Source organism: Strix aluco, chromosome 13 (assembly GCF_031877795.1).
Source record: "Strix aluco isolate bStrAlu1 chromosome 13, bStrAlu1.hap1, whole genome shotgun sequence".
NCBI lineage: Eukaryota > Metazoa > Chordata > Aves > Strigiformes > Strigidae > Strix > Strix aluco.
Genome location: NC_133943.1, coordinates 20,375,042 through 20,390,441, shown reverse-complemented (window position 1 = coordinate 20,390,441; position 15,400 = coordinate 20,375,042). Strand labels below are relative to the sequence as shown.

Sequence of the window (15,400 nt, the reverse complement as noted above, 5' to 3'; positions counted from 1 at the left end):
AGTTTGCCAAGCCCCGGCGGTCTGCATCAAGCACCCAAGCAGCAACTAAAGCTAAAAAATAATACAATCAGTGTTTTTATACCGATCAGCGATAAATTAGGGGAAAAAAACCCGAGTTTTTGTTAGCGCCTCTGAAAGCCGGAGGCGCGGGAGAAGCCGGCGGGACCGCCCGGCTCTGCCCGCTGCGCTCCCCCACCCCCGACCACCGGCCGGGACCCCGCGGTGGAGGCGCCGCGACACCGGCAACGCGGTCCCGGGACCCCCCGAAACCCCCCGGGACCCCCCGGCCCCGCTGCACTCACCGCCGCGAGCCCGCCAAAGCAGCGTCACGCCACATATGAATATTCATGAGGCCCCATCTTCAGGCCCCGCCCACCCCTCCCGGGCCGGGAGCACCTCCCCTTGGCGCGGGGGGGGGGGGCTACGGAGGGGCGGGGCTGGGCGAGCGGACAAGGGAAGAAGCAAGAAAAAACAGCAAGAAGGTGAAAAACACGCTCTAGCACCCAAAATCGTTTTCACACCCCCCCCCGGCCCCGCTGCACCGCAGGAGCGGCCGCCGCTGCCCAGGGGGGTGCAAGCGCGGGGTGTTCTCAGACATTTCGACTGAGAATTAAATTTAGTTCCAGCGGATCCCGCTTTCGGGAGCAGCCTGCCCGTGCTTTGGGCATCAGCTACCGCTCAGGAGGTGCTGCTCTGCCGCCTTCGCCGGGGTATCTGGGTTGGTGCTGGGGGGGGGGGTCAGGCTCACCCTGGTCTCACCCCGGCACTGGGCGTGCGTGGCTGGGTGATGCCAGGGATAAATGTTGATCTAACGCAGCTCCAGTAGCTCTGCAAGTCCTGGATAGCCAGTGTAGTGTGTGCTTTCTTATTTGTGACAGCTCTGCTGCAGTGCAAAAATACAACTATAAGGAAAATAAAGAAGTCTTTAGAGCCTGACCCTGTTTGCTAGCCCTTTCCATAAAAAAACCCCTATCAAACCGAAAACAAATCCACCTTTAGAAACCCAGGTAAGATGATATTTTGAAGTTCCAGCCCCATTTCAAAACACAGGACAGAGCAGGGCTCTGAAAAGAAAAAGCCAGGACAGTGCTGACAGGAAGAATGAGCTGGGGAGTTTGCAAGATAAGGTCATTCCCATCTGCCCAGGTGAGAGAGAATTACAAAGTAAGGAATCCCCCCTGCCCCCCCGTAGAAAACACTGCTTGCTACCCCAGGGCTGAAAACACTGCCTGGCTTCCCCCCATAAATCAGTTTTGCTACAGGGGGTGAGGACAGCAGCAGAGGGAACAAGCCAGCTCCCTGGCACCAGGTGAGACGGCAAGCCAGAATAAAACAAGTTTATTTCCTATTCAGACACAAGTGTTTCTTTTTCACATGTCTGGCTAGTCAACAGTGCAGCATTTTGTGTCTTCTGATTTGCAAAGAAGATTTTCTCAGCTACAGAAGACTAAAAACAAACGCAGCTGATGAAATAGGGGTCAACTAGGTGTGTGCAAAGCAGCCTCTTTCTTTCAAGATGGCATCTTGGGAGTTTCAGTTGTTGCTCCTCTAACATTTAGATATTTGGAGAAATGCTGTTGAGCATTTGTGGTTTCACAGACCTTGCAAACTCTTTCGCAGCTCAGCTCTCTCTCCCCAGCTAAGAATCCTCATCCATCAAGTCATTCCTCGTACAGGAGCTATGCTATCATCCCTCTCTGTCCCTAGTCTAATTCCACCATAGTTTTTTTTTCTCTCAGCACCTAACTGTAGCAATAGAGTAACACTGACTTACTGCCTGTTTCACACTGTGGTTACATGAACAGTAATTCACTTCTGGCCAAGCTTTACTTCCTTCCCACAAAGCTGAAGCCTTGGGCTGGTGGTTGTGTAAACATCCTAACGGGAATAGGCAGCGCCTGTGAACACATTAACAGATCTCGTCAAGTTGGTGTCTCCAGCCCTCACTTCCCCAAGTTAAATACCTTTTTATTTTCTACCTCTCTTGTTTTTCTACAGGTTTATTGGCACAGACGAGACGCAAGAGGAATGTCAATCCACGCAGGCCGGCATGAGCTTATTTGGTAAAGGACAAGTGTTGTGGACCTGAGGAGGGGGAGCAAAGAGGGAGATAGCAACAGGTCTAGAGACAAATAGTCACCAACAAGGGCTTTAGGAAAGTGAGACTGCAAAAAGCAGACTCTTACAGCAATTGCAACTCAAAAACTGTGATATTTAAAACCACTGCATGGAAGGTTTCTTCAGTCAGCTCTGCAGCTTCCTGCAAAGCTTTTACTGGAATTGGAGGCATAAGCTGGAGTGTCCACCAGCCCACTCGTCCTCTTGTGAGGGAATTCAGGGTGCTCTCCTCATTGTGTACTGTGGCTGAAAACTCACCAGCATACACCTGGAGGAGCCGAATGCCCTCCTTCACCAGACAGGTCAGACAGCAGAGGACACTGCCCTGCCCAGGGCAACACGCACAGTCTCAAACCTTGGGGAGGCCAGGAGCCAGAAAGGTGTGGGCATTAAACAGGCGAACAACAGGTCAGGTAAGAAAAATACTGCCTCTTCATTTAATGTTTAAGGACATCAGTAAACAAATAGAACAGTACAGACAGTCAGAGGCTAAACCCCTCCCGCCTCCCCAAACAGCACACTCCAAACCACAACAGGTACCAGGTGATGACTCGGGAGAAGGAGCAGCAAAGTCTGGGATTTGAGGGATGGCCAAGAGAAATCTCTGCTGTGCGAGGGCAAGACAACAGGACTTGGCGGAAGCAGCTTCCCTCACCCACAAGCAGAGCGGTATCTCCTGGGTACAGTCAAGAGGGAATGGTTTCCACTCCGAGCAAGCAGCTCTAAATCTCTTGCTAACACACAGAAGGGCCATGTGTGAACTTGGAAAAAACACAGCTGGAAGCTACATTAGAGTTGCAAGACACACTATGTACTGACCTTGGCAGCCAAACCTCTGTTCCACAGTGATTTTAGCCTCTTGGAGAATAAAGAAAACAGGGAAGTTAGGTCCAACTTGGCAAAGTGTTGCAGTACTCATTTGTGAACGTGAAACTGGGTATGGGGGGGGGGGATGTGGAAATGAAGAAGACTGTGCTCTGCATACATTCTTCTATCCTGCTCCATCAAGCTGCTCCCTGCTCCAGGGACACTCCTGACCCCTATCCCACCACTGGCCTTGTCTCCTTGAATAGTTTTCCTTGAGCTGTGGAGCATCAGATGGTTAGGAGGGACGTGAGGAAGCAACTCTCAGTGCAGGCTTCAGAGGACAGTCGACTGGGTACCTGAGTGCAGGGCCAGGGAGAGCAGGATGTATCAGCTGTTGCTGCTGAAGAGAGGCAGAGATCGTAGGCACAATCGCTCCAGCTCCCACCTTGCTGGCAGAAGCCCGCACGGAAGTTACGGGAGGTGACTGAACCAGCACGGGTCAGGCTCTGAAGGCAGTCGCACGGCTGCCAGCCAGTACACAGCACAGATTCGAGCACTACTTGAATTTCCCAGAGCGGTGACAGCTGGAACCATGACACATGGTGGAAAGTAAGGAACACATTTCACTGCTCTCTGCCTCTCCAGGTAACAGAAGACTGCAGCGGTGTTGTTTCTGCCGACACCACATGCAATCAAATACGAAGGGAGGGCTAACTGGCTCCTACGTGGCCCAGTTATCTGCTCCAAGCACCCATGTCCAATGCGGGACCCCCCACAGTCCAGAGCCCTCAGATCTCAACGTCACTCTCTTTGTCGTTATCGTGGTCACCGTCATAAAACTCGTTGGCAGCTTCAGGCCTGGGGGAAAGACAAATCACCATCAGGAAGGAGAGCCCTGGCACCCTTGGGGCCAGAGAAGAATGCCCAGGTCACACTGCCGAAGGTCAGAAGATGCCCTGCACCCAAACACCCCATGAAATGTTATGTGAGGAGACCACACGTTTCTACAGAGGGGTTCCCTGGATAAAACCAGAGACTCAGAAGTGACTTAGTATCTGTTCTGGGAAACAGACGGTCTCCAATATATGATCTGCCCATCCTAGAAGGGACAGAAAGGGAAGCCTATTTCTCCAGAACAAGATCTGGTACCTGCTGTAGTTTTCCTCAGAGCCTCTTTCCTCTGGATCAGGCTCATCTGTGCGATCGTAGCTGAGCAAGTCGGAAGGGACATCATGGATCTGCACACTGGGAGCATGGTTCAGCATTTTCAGATTCTCAAATATCGTCTGCCTGATCTGATCCAAGTACTACACAGAGAAAACAGAGAGGGATTACCACAGTGAGATCTGGCAGGCTGCACAGAGCCACAATTGTTAGCACTGCTACTTGCCTGCATCATCTATGTGGTGGCCATGGGAAAAAAAATTGTGCAAAAAGCTATTTATCAGAGCAGAGGAGGTGGGAGAGTTAACTCAATCACTGATACTCAAGCACATAGAAAACAGTAAGACAACACAGCAAGGTTCTCAAATGCTCTGAGACTTTCTGACATCCCAGAAAAAGGGTTCTGCTTTTTCTCTGTCAGTTTTCTGCCCCACAAGAATTCCTTGCCTGGGCTTTACCTGGACTGAGCCCCAACCACAGGGTTTTGGAAGTACATAGCTGATACTGCAATAAGGCTGCAAGCACTGACCTGCCTGGAGTTCTGATTTTCAATCCTTGTACTGACATCAGGATGAAGGGTGAAGTCTGGAGCGAAGTATTCAAAGTACTCTGTGATGGAACAAGCAAGAGTTACAACACAGAGGAAAGGGAGGCAGCCTGCACTGCTCTGCAGAGCGCAGAGCTCGCTCTCCCACCATGCCAGGAGTGATCAGACCCTAAAAAGCAGCGATGTACAGCTCTGCAACTGCAAGGAATTATATGAAACTGTTAACAGAGCAAGCAAAAGTAACAGCTCACTGAACAGGAAACGATCCAAATTAGATGATACACGACACAGTAAGGGTGTGTCTGCCCAGCAAAGTCTACAGGTGAGTGGTAGGAGATGACTAAGGTCATCTAAGATCAGAAAGCGCTGTCACTTTGGCCCTGGTCTTATCTCTGTTGAATGCAGAATAGAAGCGTTAATTCTTCAGTTGATATAACAAACACTTTAGCTCAGCTAATGAGGAAAAAACAGAACTCCAACTTACCACTGTATGGGAGCTCTTCGCTAATTGCTTCATCTACAAGCAATGATGTTTCATAAGTCCTGAAAACATGGAATAAGATGAGCTCAGTCCAGAGAAAGCTACACGGTAGGTGCACGGACAAAGCCCACAGCAATTGTTTAACCAGTGACCTTCAACAAGCAGAGAAGAGACTCACCAGCATCGTGCCACATTGCGGACTGTGTAACCACCTCCTCCCAGTACCAACAAGGGGATGTTGAAGCTCTTTACATACTCCACGCACTCCCTAGAAACCCCAAACAAAAAAATGACAGAGCTGTTAACTGCAGCAAACTCATGGGTCAGAAATGCCACCGTGCACTCCACCACCACCACAGCCAGTGAGATGCACGAGCCTCAACCACGTGCTACTCTGTGAACCACCACTCTGCAGCACCTTGTACAAAGCCTCATTCTGAGATCCTCTTCTGTCACACAAGAGTTAAAAAAACCCCAAAACTGCAGGTGTGGCTGGAAGGCTGAAGTCAAAGCTTAAGCCTCGCAGCAGAGGACTCATTAGAGGCCTTCAGACTAAAGGACAGTCTTTCAACTAAACTGCTCTGCCCCAGCCGCGCTGTACTTACCCATGTCCTCTTATACTGAGGTTAAAACAACCCAAACGGTCGCAACCCAGAGAATCAGCACCGCACTGGGAAAAAAGAACAACCAGATTTTCGCTAGAGGCATTGCTTTGCAGGCACACGTCACCATCCCCACCCCTTGGCCACCCTCATGCACCAGAGGTTACAGTCAGCAGCTCAGCTGGGACACACCAACCCTGATTCCCCGGGAAGAGAAGGCAACACATCGATAGTAGCCCCCTCCAACCTACAGCCTCTGAAAGGGATGGACATGTGCACAGAGCCTTGCTTCCTTACCTGCAGTACTATGCAGGTGGGCTGATAGTAATCTACCACCTGGTTAATGACTGGCTGGAAGAGGTGTTTATAACCTTTGGAGAGAAAAGTAGATTTGTCATGGCTCTGGAGCAGAAGGAGCAGCAAACGCCTGGGCAAGGGGAAAGGGCAGGAAACACCTACTTTGGTCATCAATGCCATCTCGTAGAGGCACGTTGAGACAGTAGTAACGACCGCTCTCTGCACCAACTTCATACATGTCACCTGGCCAGGGAAAGGCAGGAGAGACACAACAGCTTTAAGACTTCAGAGGTGTAGAAAGGCCAGATCTGGTCTGGGTTGGTATCTCTTAACCTAGCTAGGATCCCTCTTTCTTACAAATAACTATACTTCTGTTCCTCTCTAATTGCTTTTCCATGCCCTTTCTTCCGTCATTTCTCCCCACAGCTCCAATTTTGTGATTTTACACTTTCACACTCCAGCGGAGCTTTCAAGGGATTCTGAAGCAAGGCCAGGTTCACATTGTAAGGGAGAATACATACCTGTACCAGGAAAGAAATAGTTCCCATATTTATGAAATGACACTGTCATGACACGGTCCGTCAAGTAGAAAGCCTCCTGCACACCATCTCCATGATGGATGTCGATATCAATATAGAGAACACGGGGATGATACCTATTGAATACAGGAGGAAAACATCATTACTCCCGGCATCATTCCCAACCTCACTATTCCCCACATGCCTCAGTATCACCTGGCACTCTGAAAACCACCACCACCAATCTTTCCCACAAGCCCACTTGCCAAAAGAACTCATCTGTTCCACCTGAGGCGTATCAAATGGTTTAGATATGAAACATTTGTATACAGTCAAACATGCCTCACCACTAAAACATTTTTTTCTGATGTGCTTGGGAATAGGCATTAGAATAAATGGTTTTCAGATGGGGCCAGAAACATCTTGGAAAGCACACGATGAAGAGAACCTATTGTAATCACCTGGGTGTTAGAAAGTCGCAGATTTTTGTTTCCTCTACAAACAACATGCCATTAGTTAATCTTTAAGAGCTCCAACGATTTTTAATCATATCAGGAAATGAAAGGTAAGCTAGCCAAGGGGGAGGTAGGAACACTTACTTCCTGCATGTGCCAGAGTACTGGCAGCACTGTGTCCCAAGAACAGCAGGCTGGACTGCATTTACTGGAGAAGCAGCCTGCTGGGTCACAGAGGGTGAAGAAAGAGAGATCATCACAAGTAAATGCACTGGGGTAATGGCCAAAGCTGATGTGCTGTCAAGCACTGGAGACATGGCCCTAAGTCATCCCTGCCTGTCAGCTCCAGAGCTGTCTGCTCAGCTGAAGAGAACTTCTCCAACTTTTCACAGGGCAATACTGAATCTGGTCAATCCCCAAAGAACAGGGGATCTGGCATCCATGACAAAACTCTAAGGGACTGGGGAGGGACCTGAAAAAACAAGACAACATCGAAACAGAGAGGCAGAGCCTGTGGTTAGTGCCTTGGAACCATGGCTTTAAGCATGTTTGCAGTGATCTGACCAAACTGGTTGATGGTGCTGACCCATGCTGATTAGCAGACCAGTACCTTGCCTCAGTCTCCCAAGACAGACATACACTACCTAAAACAGCCCAGATTATTCATCCCATATACAAATGACAGCAAGGAGAAAAAGGGGATGCATACACACAGTCCTTGCACACTGGTAAAGGGAGAAAAGGACCTTCTAAGAGCAGAGGAACCACAGTACTCCCATGGTGGGAAGCAAACTCAAGTATGCAGCCACCTGCTGCAGAAATGGTTCCTGAAAACAGGCAACAAAAGAACAGGGACATATTACACTCTCCCATGAGGGGTAACTGGGCTGTAATTTGAAGTCTCTGGCATAGGGGACTCATGTGAGACTAGAAAGTGTGTGTGAAGACCTGAGGTTCCAAACACAGAACAGGGAAGACTGGCAGAGAGAAAGGAGGTACAAGTACACCCCATAAATCTGACTTTGAGAGGGAGTAAGCTTGCCACCAGTCACGTAACTACGGACTGGTCAACCCCAAATCTGTTTTAATTGCGTAACATCTCATCTCAGATTCAGTGACAAGGAGGGCACTTGAGAGTACAAAAATCTAAGAAACAGAAAGTACTTCTGTAACTCCTCCTCCCATTCTGAATTTATTTTTCATTTTCTAAAAGGAAAAAAAAATCCCTCTTTCCTACTCAAAGCAAGTCTCCTTTGATCATCCATGCATTGCTTAAGTCCTGTCCTTAAGCCACTCAAGCAAATCAAGAAAGATTTGAGTCATTTAACTGTCTCCAGTGAGCCGTAATTTGCATTTACCTACAAAAGGTTCACTGTGGCAAAAACACTGAGACTCAGGAGACCCTGAAATGAGTATTTCACAGATGGATGAGAAATGGAATTGAAGAACGCTTCTGTATCCCTTAAGCTGCATGCAACAAAACTGGTCAGATATCCCAATTCTCAAACCCTGCTTCTTGTGCCTAAAGAGGATGCCTGGACAAAAGTCACGTTGTTGGACTTCCTGGACTCTAGAAAGGCAAACGAGGTGGGGAAACAGAGTGAACAGTGAAGCAGCAGAGGGAAACCACAGGCCAGCCAGGACAGCCCTGCACTGGCCCCATGTCCTTACTTGAGCAGCTCCAGGATGCCAATAACTATGTCATTAACGTAACAAAACCCAGAAGCCTGCAAGACAGAGAAAACCAAAGAGCATTAGAACGGGATCAACACAGAGCCTGGGCCTCAAAAAGACAGACGAATATGCAGATTTGCCTCATTACCTCAAACTTTTTGGCATGATGCAGGCCCCCTGCCCAGTTTATTGCAATATCACAGATCTAAGAAAGGAAAGATAAAGTTTAAGGTGACAATGTGGTAACAACCTTTCACCCACTGCCTCAGTGCACCCACCTCAACCTGCCCAGCCCTGCGGCCCATAAACATCCAGTTCTGGCCTCTCTTTCTCCTACAGGCCTTTCTAAAGCTCAGCCCAGGCAACAGTTTTGGCTACATCATGTCCATACTGGATTAGTCCTGTGCTCTATATTCCTCATTAGACCAGAAAAGATCATCTCCCACCACCACTGCTTCTCTGCCAGCCAGCAGCAGGCAGAGCACCTGGCACATACAGTTTGTTTCTGCACTTGTCCTTTACACTCATTAGATCTTTCTCAGGTCTCTAAGAGACTCAAATCTCTGTGGGTTTTTTTAACACCCTCTCAAGGGACCCTCTTCTTCAGACCTTCTGCGTGGTCTCATTTAGTGCATTTCCATAGCAGAGACCTAGCAGCACCTTCAAAGTCTCCCAGCAGCCAGTTTCACTGAAGACCCCAGGTTTGTTCTACAGCTCTGAGAGTACTTTGTGACTTCATCACATGCAGCATTAGTGTTCTTGGACTCCCTCTGGATTAAACATCTACTAAATGGTCGCCTCTGACAGTACAGGAATGGTCCCAAGCCCAACAATCCTACAGCGCTAGGTATTTCCACTGCAACACAGCAGCACTTGCTATGTTGTTTTACAAAACAAATCCATGAGGTTCTCCTTAAACTGAAAACCAGCTGGCTTACACCCGCGTTTCAAAAGATAAGCCCATCAGCTCAGTTACCTTGTTGTTCAGCTGTGTTGCTCCCTGCAGGGAGGCCCCAGTATAGCGAGAGCAAAATTCAAAGAGGCCTGGAAAGACTGGGCTGAAAAAGAAACCATGATTCAAACACAGAACACCTTCTCACTTCTCCCGATTTCTCCAGAGCGAAGCCAGGAATAAAACCGTCCAGAGACGTTACCTGAGCAAGATCACAACTCATTCTCTGTGGAAAGAGTTAATTTGGGATCACTCTGACCCTGCTTATAACACACTGAGTACCAGCAGGTGAGCAATCCGGCTGCAAACACAATGGGAAACTCAGGGAATTTGATGATTACCAAAGCTTCCAAGCTAGTCCTGAAAAGGCTCCCCTGCTCATAACGCAAGCCAGTGTCAGTCCTGCTGACACGTGGCCAGAGCCAGGACATCGGGAGAGGGGAAGATGGTTCTGCCCTGCGCTATCTCCCTCCCCTGTTACCTGGAAGATCCTGCCCCTCCTCTGCTTCCGAGCACACAGCCCAGCGTGCGGCATGCTGCAACCAGAGATGAACGCTGCTCTAAGACAGCACCAAGGTCTGATCCATCCCACGATGCAGAGCCAGCCCAGGCACCAGGAGAGTACAGAAACACAGGACATGGAGCCGCTGTGTCACCAGCTTGCTGGCATCATGTCATGCATTTCATTCACAGACAACCAATGGCTTAAAGACTGTGGGGTTTTATTTTCCCTTTCATTTCTGCTAAGAAGATGGTTTCTGATCATCAGAGTAGCAAGGTTACAGAACAGTATTCTGATTCTCAGCCTAAATACTAAAAACCAGGCTACACTAATACCTTCTTGGGATAATACTGTTCTCTAGCTAACATAACTCCTCCCGTGTTAGTACTTACAGCTTTCCCCCTCCACAGAATATAAGAACAATCTTACTCTCCGGCAGCCCTTACAGTCCTCAAACAGACATGGCATATTGCCATTTCCTCAGTCACCCACAGAGCTCTTCCACACATTTCTTTCAAGTTTCATCTCACGAACATTAGATTGGAATTGAATATTCTCAACAAGATCTCATGTAGTTTTGTACAGAAGCATGAGTATCTCCTTAGTTCTACCTGAAAATCAGGCTCTCAAAGCTGTCTTGAATTCAACATGCACATATTAAAGTAGCTAAAATGACAGGCAACTATTTAAAAAAACAGTTACCATGTTCAAGAAGAACTGGAGGCTCTGCAAGAACAAGCAGAGATACAGTCTCTAACCCAACAGGCTTACAGCCTAAATATAGATCTAAAAAGGAGGACTGCAAGATCTAAGGAGAAGGGAAAGGAACCAAGAAGGTTCCAGTAATCTGATATACACAGGAGGGACACGCACCTCATTCTGGTTAAAACCAAATAAAGAATGGGACATTCTGAAAGAGCTCTCTGGATATGACATGAGCAATGCAGGAGCACCCTTTCTGACGGTGGGTTTGGAGAAGGCACAGAGCACTCACCAGTCATCACCCACGTTGAAGGCGTTGAGGCTCTTGGTGAATCCCTGCATGTTGTTGGGACTCACTCTCTGCAGGAAGTCTATGTAGTCCTCGGAGTGGAATCGGCACATGTCATGCTGGGATGCCTGGTACGGTTTGAAAACCTGCAAGAGAGAAAGGCAAGATTTATTTCCCATCCAAACACGCATCTGCTTTGGCTGTAAGAAATCTCAAGCTAATTGACAAACAACCTGCACGAGGTACATCAAAAAGTGTTCCAATATATTGGCCTCCTGACATTCGTGTTCATTTAAATTCAACAACTTGCTCCACGAAGCCTGCTTTCCTACCGATTTTTCTCTTTCAGCCATAAACCTGTCTCCTGCCTCTCATTATAACTGCAGCTCTTGCCACATACTCTCTAATGCCTTCCTTCCCCCCACTGCACACACACCCCTCCTTGGGCAAGCCAGCAGAATAAAAGTTGAGTTCAAACTACAGCTTTTTCTTCACTGGGGGGCACTATTCCCTTATCAGTCACCAGCTTTCAGACAATTTTAAGACCTAGATATAGGGGTGGTTTCAGTTCCTCTCTCAGATTTGCCTGTAACGGGCTGATAGGTTGAAAAGTTATTTGGAGAAAGCTCACAGGCAGATGTAAAAGTTGCATAAACATCGTTTCCTTTGGAAAGAGAGTGAAAAATAGTCAGGGAACTGGACGGATTCAAATTAAAGATCTTGTGACAATACAGGCTTGCCAGTTTAGCACTTAACACACATACCTAAATATACAGGAAGTTAAAAATTAATACCACACACCTGACAAGAGGAGATTAGTTGCACTGAAATCAATAAGAGATTTTTTTTGTGTTTCCGAATTTCTCTTAATTAAACCATGCACTTTTTCTATAAAGTAGAACATGAAAAAAATAGTAAGATGCACAAGCTTGTCTCCAAAGGGAAAATTTATCAGGGCAACTGCACCAACGCGCCTGTTTCCTGGGCTAAGCAGGAAACATGTTAATTTTCAGAGACACAATACACCCTAACAAACCCACCATCTCCTTTCCTGAATTGATCTGCATATGGTACGGTGTTTTTCACATGGATGCGTGGGGTTCGGTGCTTCTCAGAGGCTGCTGCCTCTGACAACTCAAACAAGGAGGATGAGGCGAGTCACAAGCATGAACCATTAGTGCAGCTGCTAAGGGTGAAGGCAAGACTTATTCCCCATGAGGGCTCTGCACAGGTACCTCCCAGGAATCCAGACAGCTGATTAAATCAAACAAGACCAAAACTAATGCTAAAAAGTTGTCACGGAGAATAAATAGCTCTCAGCAGATATCCAGAAGCTCTATTGGACAATAAAAAGTAGGGATGTGTGATTCAAAAGAGAAAGGGGGAGAAAAAAAAAAAAAGACAAAAAGTTTTAAGACAGACTCAGCTGCTGGCAGAAGAAACCTGCCTCTTTCACCCTTCGCCCTGCTCCCAGCAATCCCACCCACCTTCCCAAGCAAGCTCTGGCACTCAGCCCCCTCTGCCCGCTGCCTCGTTTTGCTAACTCCACAGAAAACTCTCCTGGCTTTGCTGGGTTGTTGGGTCGCAGCGGTTCATGCAGGGATCCAACAGCTTCCAGACGCAGCACAACAAAGGCAGGGGGCAGATGCAGCGGAGGAGCAGGGAAGGGGAGCAGCAGGACAACTCTCCTTCTTTTGGCAACGCCGAGCCTCGGCTGACCGCGTTCTTGCACACCACAGCCACAGGTGAGCTGGGAAAGGTGCGAAGAGGTGAACCCAGCTTGACAGGATAGCGGCCTTTTATTTGGAGGAGGCAGAGAGGGCGGATAATGATGTTACCACAACACAAAGTTAACAGGACCTTTTATAGTCACAACTGACCATAATTCCCGCTTTTATTTGCTCGTAACTTTGCCAGTCACTGACTGTTCGGGATGAAGTTTCCGCTAAGGTTTTCAGCTTCATGAAGGCATCTTGTGGAAAATATAAACCCCCCGAAAAGGGTTTCAAGACTAAAAATGTGGCGAAGCGTACGGCTCTGCCTACTGCCCGATTCAGTCACAGATTTGACATTTAGAAGAGTTACGTCAGAATATGCTTTTTGCTGTTTCCGCAAGAAAAACCCCAATTCTAGGGAAGTTATTCATAGAAGTTCATATATTTACGGTAAAAATCTGAAAGATAAACTCTGCAAAGAGTCTGCGTGCCCTGAACGCACTACAGCTGCATCCCCCTGCGAGCGCAACAGCAGGTCACTGCAGCTGGATCCGATTTTGCTAGGGAATTACATTAATTACACAGGAAAGCTTTTCCTAATGTTTAAACATACCAAACTAATTTTATATATTACATCAAGGAACTGTTTAAACATACCAAATTAATTTTATATGTTACATCAAGGAACTGTTCCACTGGTCTATTTCAGCACCTTCCTTTAAAAATTCATACTGTGCTTTAGTTTTGGGACAGCTTATTTTCTATTTCCTTTTGCTCAATCTGCAAGTCTCTCACCACAGAAGCAGATATGCTGACAGCGGAAGAGCTTGAACTTGAGCCCATGCCAAGTGCCAGGCACCTGTACAGTGCTAGAGATAATGACAAAGTTGTGCAGCACAGACGGGCAGGTACAAAGCAGCAAAGATGTAGCTTTTCCCTCTGCCCCACTTGTATTGGTTTGGCTGTTCAGACTTTGCCCTAAAAATAAAAAGCAGGAAAACTGAATTTTGCACCTTGTCCTGCCCATACAGCAAAAAAACCACTGTAAACATGCCAGGATTAAAACCACTGGTTTAACCCTGCTCTCTTGTGCGCACAGCGATACAACTTTAACACTGCCTGACTTTCAAGTGCTTGAGAAGCAACCTTTAAGAACAGGCTTTTTTTGGTATCACAACAACTAAATATTTAGTCAGGTCTTTGAGGGCGCAGTGGGAGTTGTTTATAGTTTTGCTTAATGCCTAATGGTGGGGATGAGGGAACCTGGGAAGCTGATCACAGTCTGGAGAAGTGCCTGGTCTAGCTGGAGAGGGACTGCAATTTACACATTTCTGTCCAACAGCTCTGCATGATCACCATGTTTTCACAGCAGCTCATGATTTATCCTTGAAGCATGCTGCAGATGTGAAAACACATCACTGACACAAGTTGATCACACTTTCTTCTCCACAGCCTCAAAACAAACCCAGCTATTACCAGTTCCTGGCATCCTTGCAATCATCTACAACTGCAAGCAACAACCCACAGTCGATTTCTACAATCGTTTTGAGAGCACACACCTCAGTGCAACCTCTGGGGTCATCCAGTTCAGGCTCATGAGTAACAGGGGAAGCAGCTGGTTTGCAGAGCATCACGAGGAGCAGAGCCCGATGGCAGAAGGGCAAGGAACAGATGTGGGATGCACGAGCACAAAGAAGGAGGACAAAGAAAAGTCCTAACATCCCTCGTAGATCAGAGCAACGTCAGTTTTGTGCCTTTTTCCACCTCCCCTCCCTGTTTGCTAGCTATGCACGATGATGACTGACCTCTTAATGAGGTAATTCCCATGAAAAACCACTGCAAATGCATGTGTGTATGCCCATATATGTACATAAATACATACATGTACATAAAACCAGAAGTGCCTGGAGCTGTAGCTTACAACATTTAGAGTAGCATTCTGGGTACAGGCCCTTCCCCAGGGCACATCGAACAGATCACAGGCTGTGGAGACAATAGGCAGCAGCTACACCCAGCCTCTGGATCAGATAGCACGACCTGGAACCACGCCAGTCAGCCCAGGAATTAAACAGCTCAGTGGTCCAAAACAGCTCAGAAGCAATCCTGCCACACCAAAAGCAAGAATAAGCCAACAGGAGACAAAACAAGTTGCCCCAAAATGATCAGCAGCTGCAGGTGGCACATCAAAATGGGCAAAAGGCATCTTAAAAGGGGCAGAATGGTAAGAAGACTTTTACCATTTCCATCTTGATCTTGTATCATAAGTCATTAAGTTACATGCCCTGTACTCCTGAGAGCTTTTCATTTGCTCTGTGCCGCAAGAATGGGCAGAAAAGTGAACAAGGATTCTAGGGAAAGGAACACAGTTCAATCCCGCTTGTACCAAGTGAAACAAAATACTTCAAAAGAGGGGTACCACACACTCATAGTAATATTCCGTTATCTCCAAACTGGATTGTTTCTTGAAAGATGAAGATTTAAGTTTTCTTTTTGATTATCGCTACATGCTGGTCATGTTTTATCAGGTTTACACAGGCTAGATTTCCAGAAGAGAAAATCTTTCTAATAGTAAGAACC

General features: G+C 47.4%; 1 protein-coding gene across 2 annotated transcripts in view; it reads right to left on the bottom strand.

The window, feature by feature from the left end:
• Positions 1–1,322: 1,322 nt before the first annotated feature.
• HDAC3 (histone deacetylase 3) overlaps positions 1,323–15,400 on the bottom strand; it is a 16,909-nt gene continuing 2,831 nt past the window's right edge. The window contains exons 4-17 of one of the 2 annotated variants that reach the window (XR_012624963.1): positions 11,112–11,254; positions 9,640–9,721; positions 8,812–8,868; positions 8,661–8,716; positions 6,538–6,671; positions 6,179–6,259; positions 6,017–6,090; positions 5,723–5,787; positions 5,296–5,385; positions 5,121–5,179; positions 4,619–4,698; positions 4,075–4,232; positions 2,938–3,783; positions 1,323–1,898 (exon numbers count right to left, since the gene is read on the bottom strand). Coding sequence is in view for 1 of the 2 variants with exons in the window: in XM_074838219.1 (XP_074694320.1) it covers positions 3,714–3,783; positions 4,075–4,232; positions 4,619–4,698; positions 5,121–5,179; positions 5,296–5,385; positions 5,723–5,787; positions 6,017–6,090; positions 6,179–6,259; positions 6,538–6,671; positions 8,661–8,716; positions 8,812–8,868; positions 9,640–9,721; positions 11,112–11,254 (1,149 nt within the window). In the remaining variant the exon portion in view is untranslated. Of the gene's footprint in view, positions 1,899–2,527; positions 3,784–4,074; positions 4,233–4,618; positions 4,699–5,120; positions 5,180–5,295; positions 5,386–5,722; positions 5,788–6,016; positions 6,091–6,178; positions 6,260–6,537; positions 6,672–8,660; positions 8,717–8,811; positions 8,869–9,639; positions 9,722–11,111; positions 11,255–15,400 lie in introns of those variants that run through there. The other variant, XM_074838219.1, reaches the window with a different exon arrangement.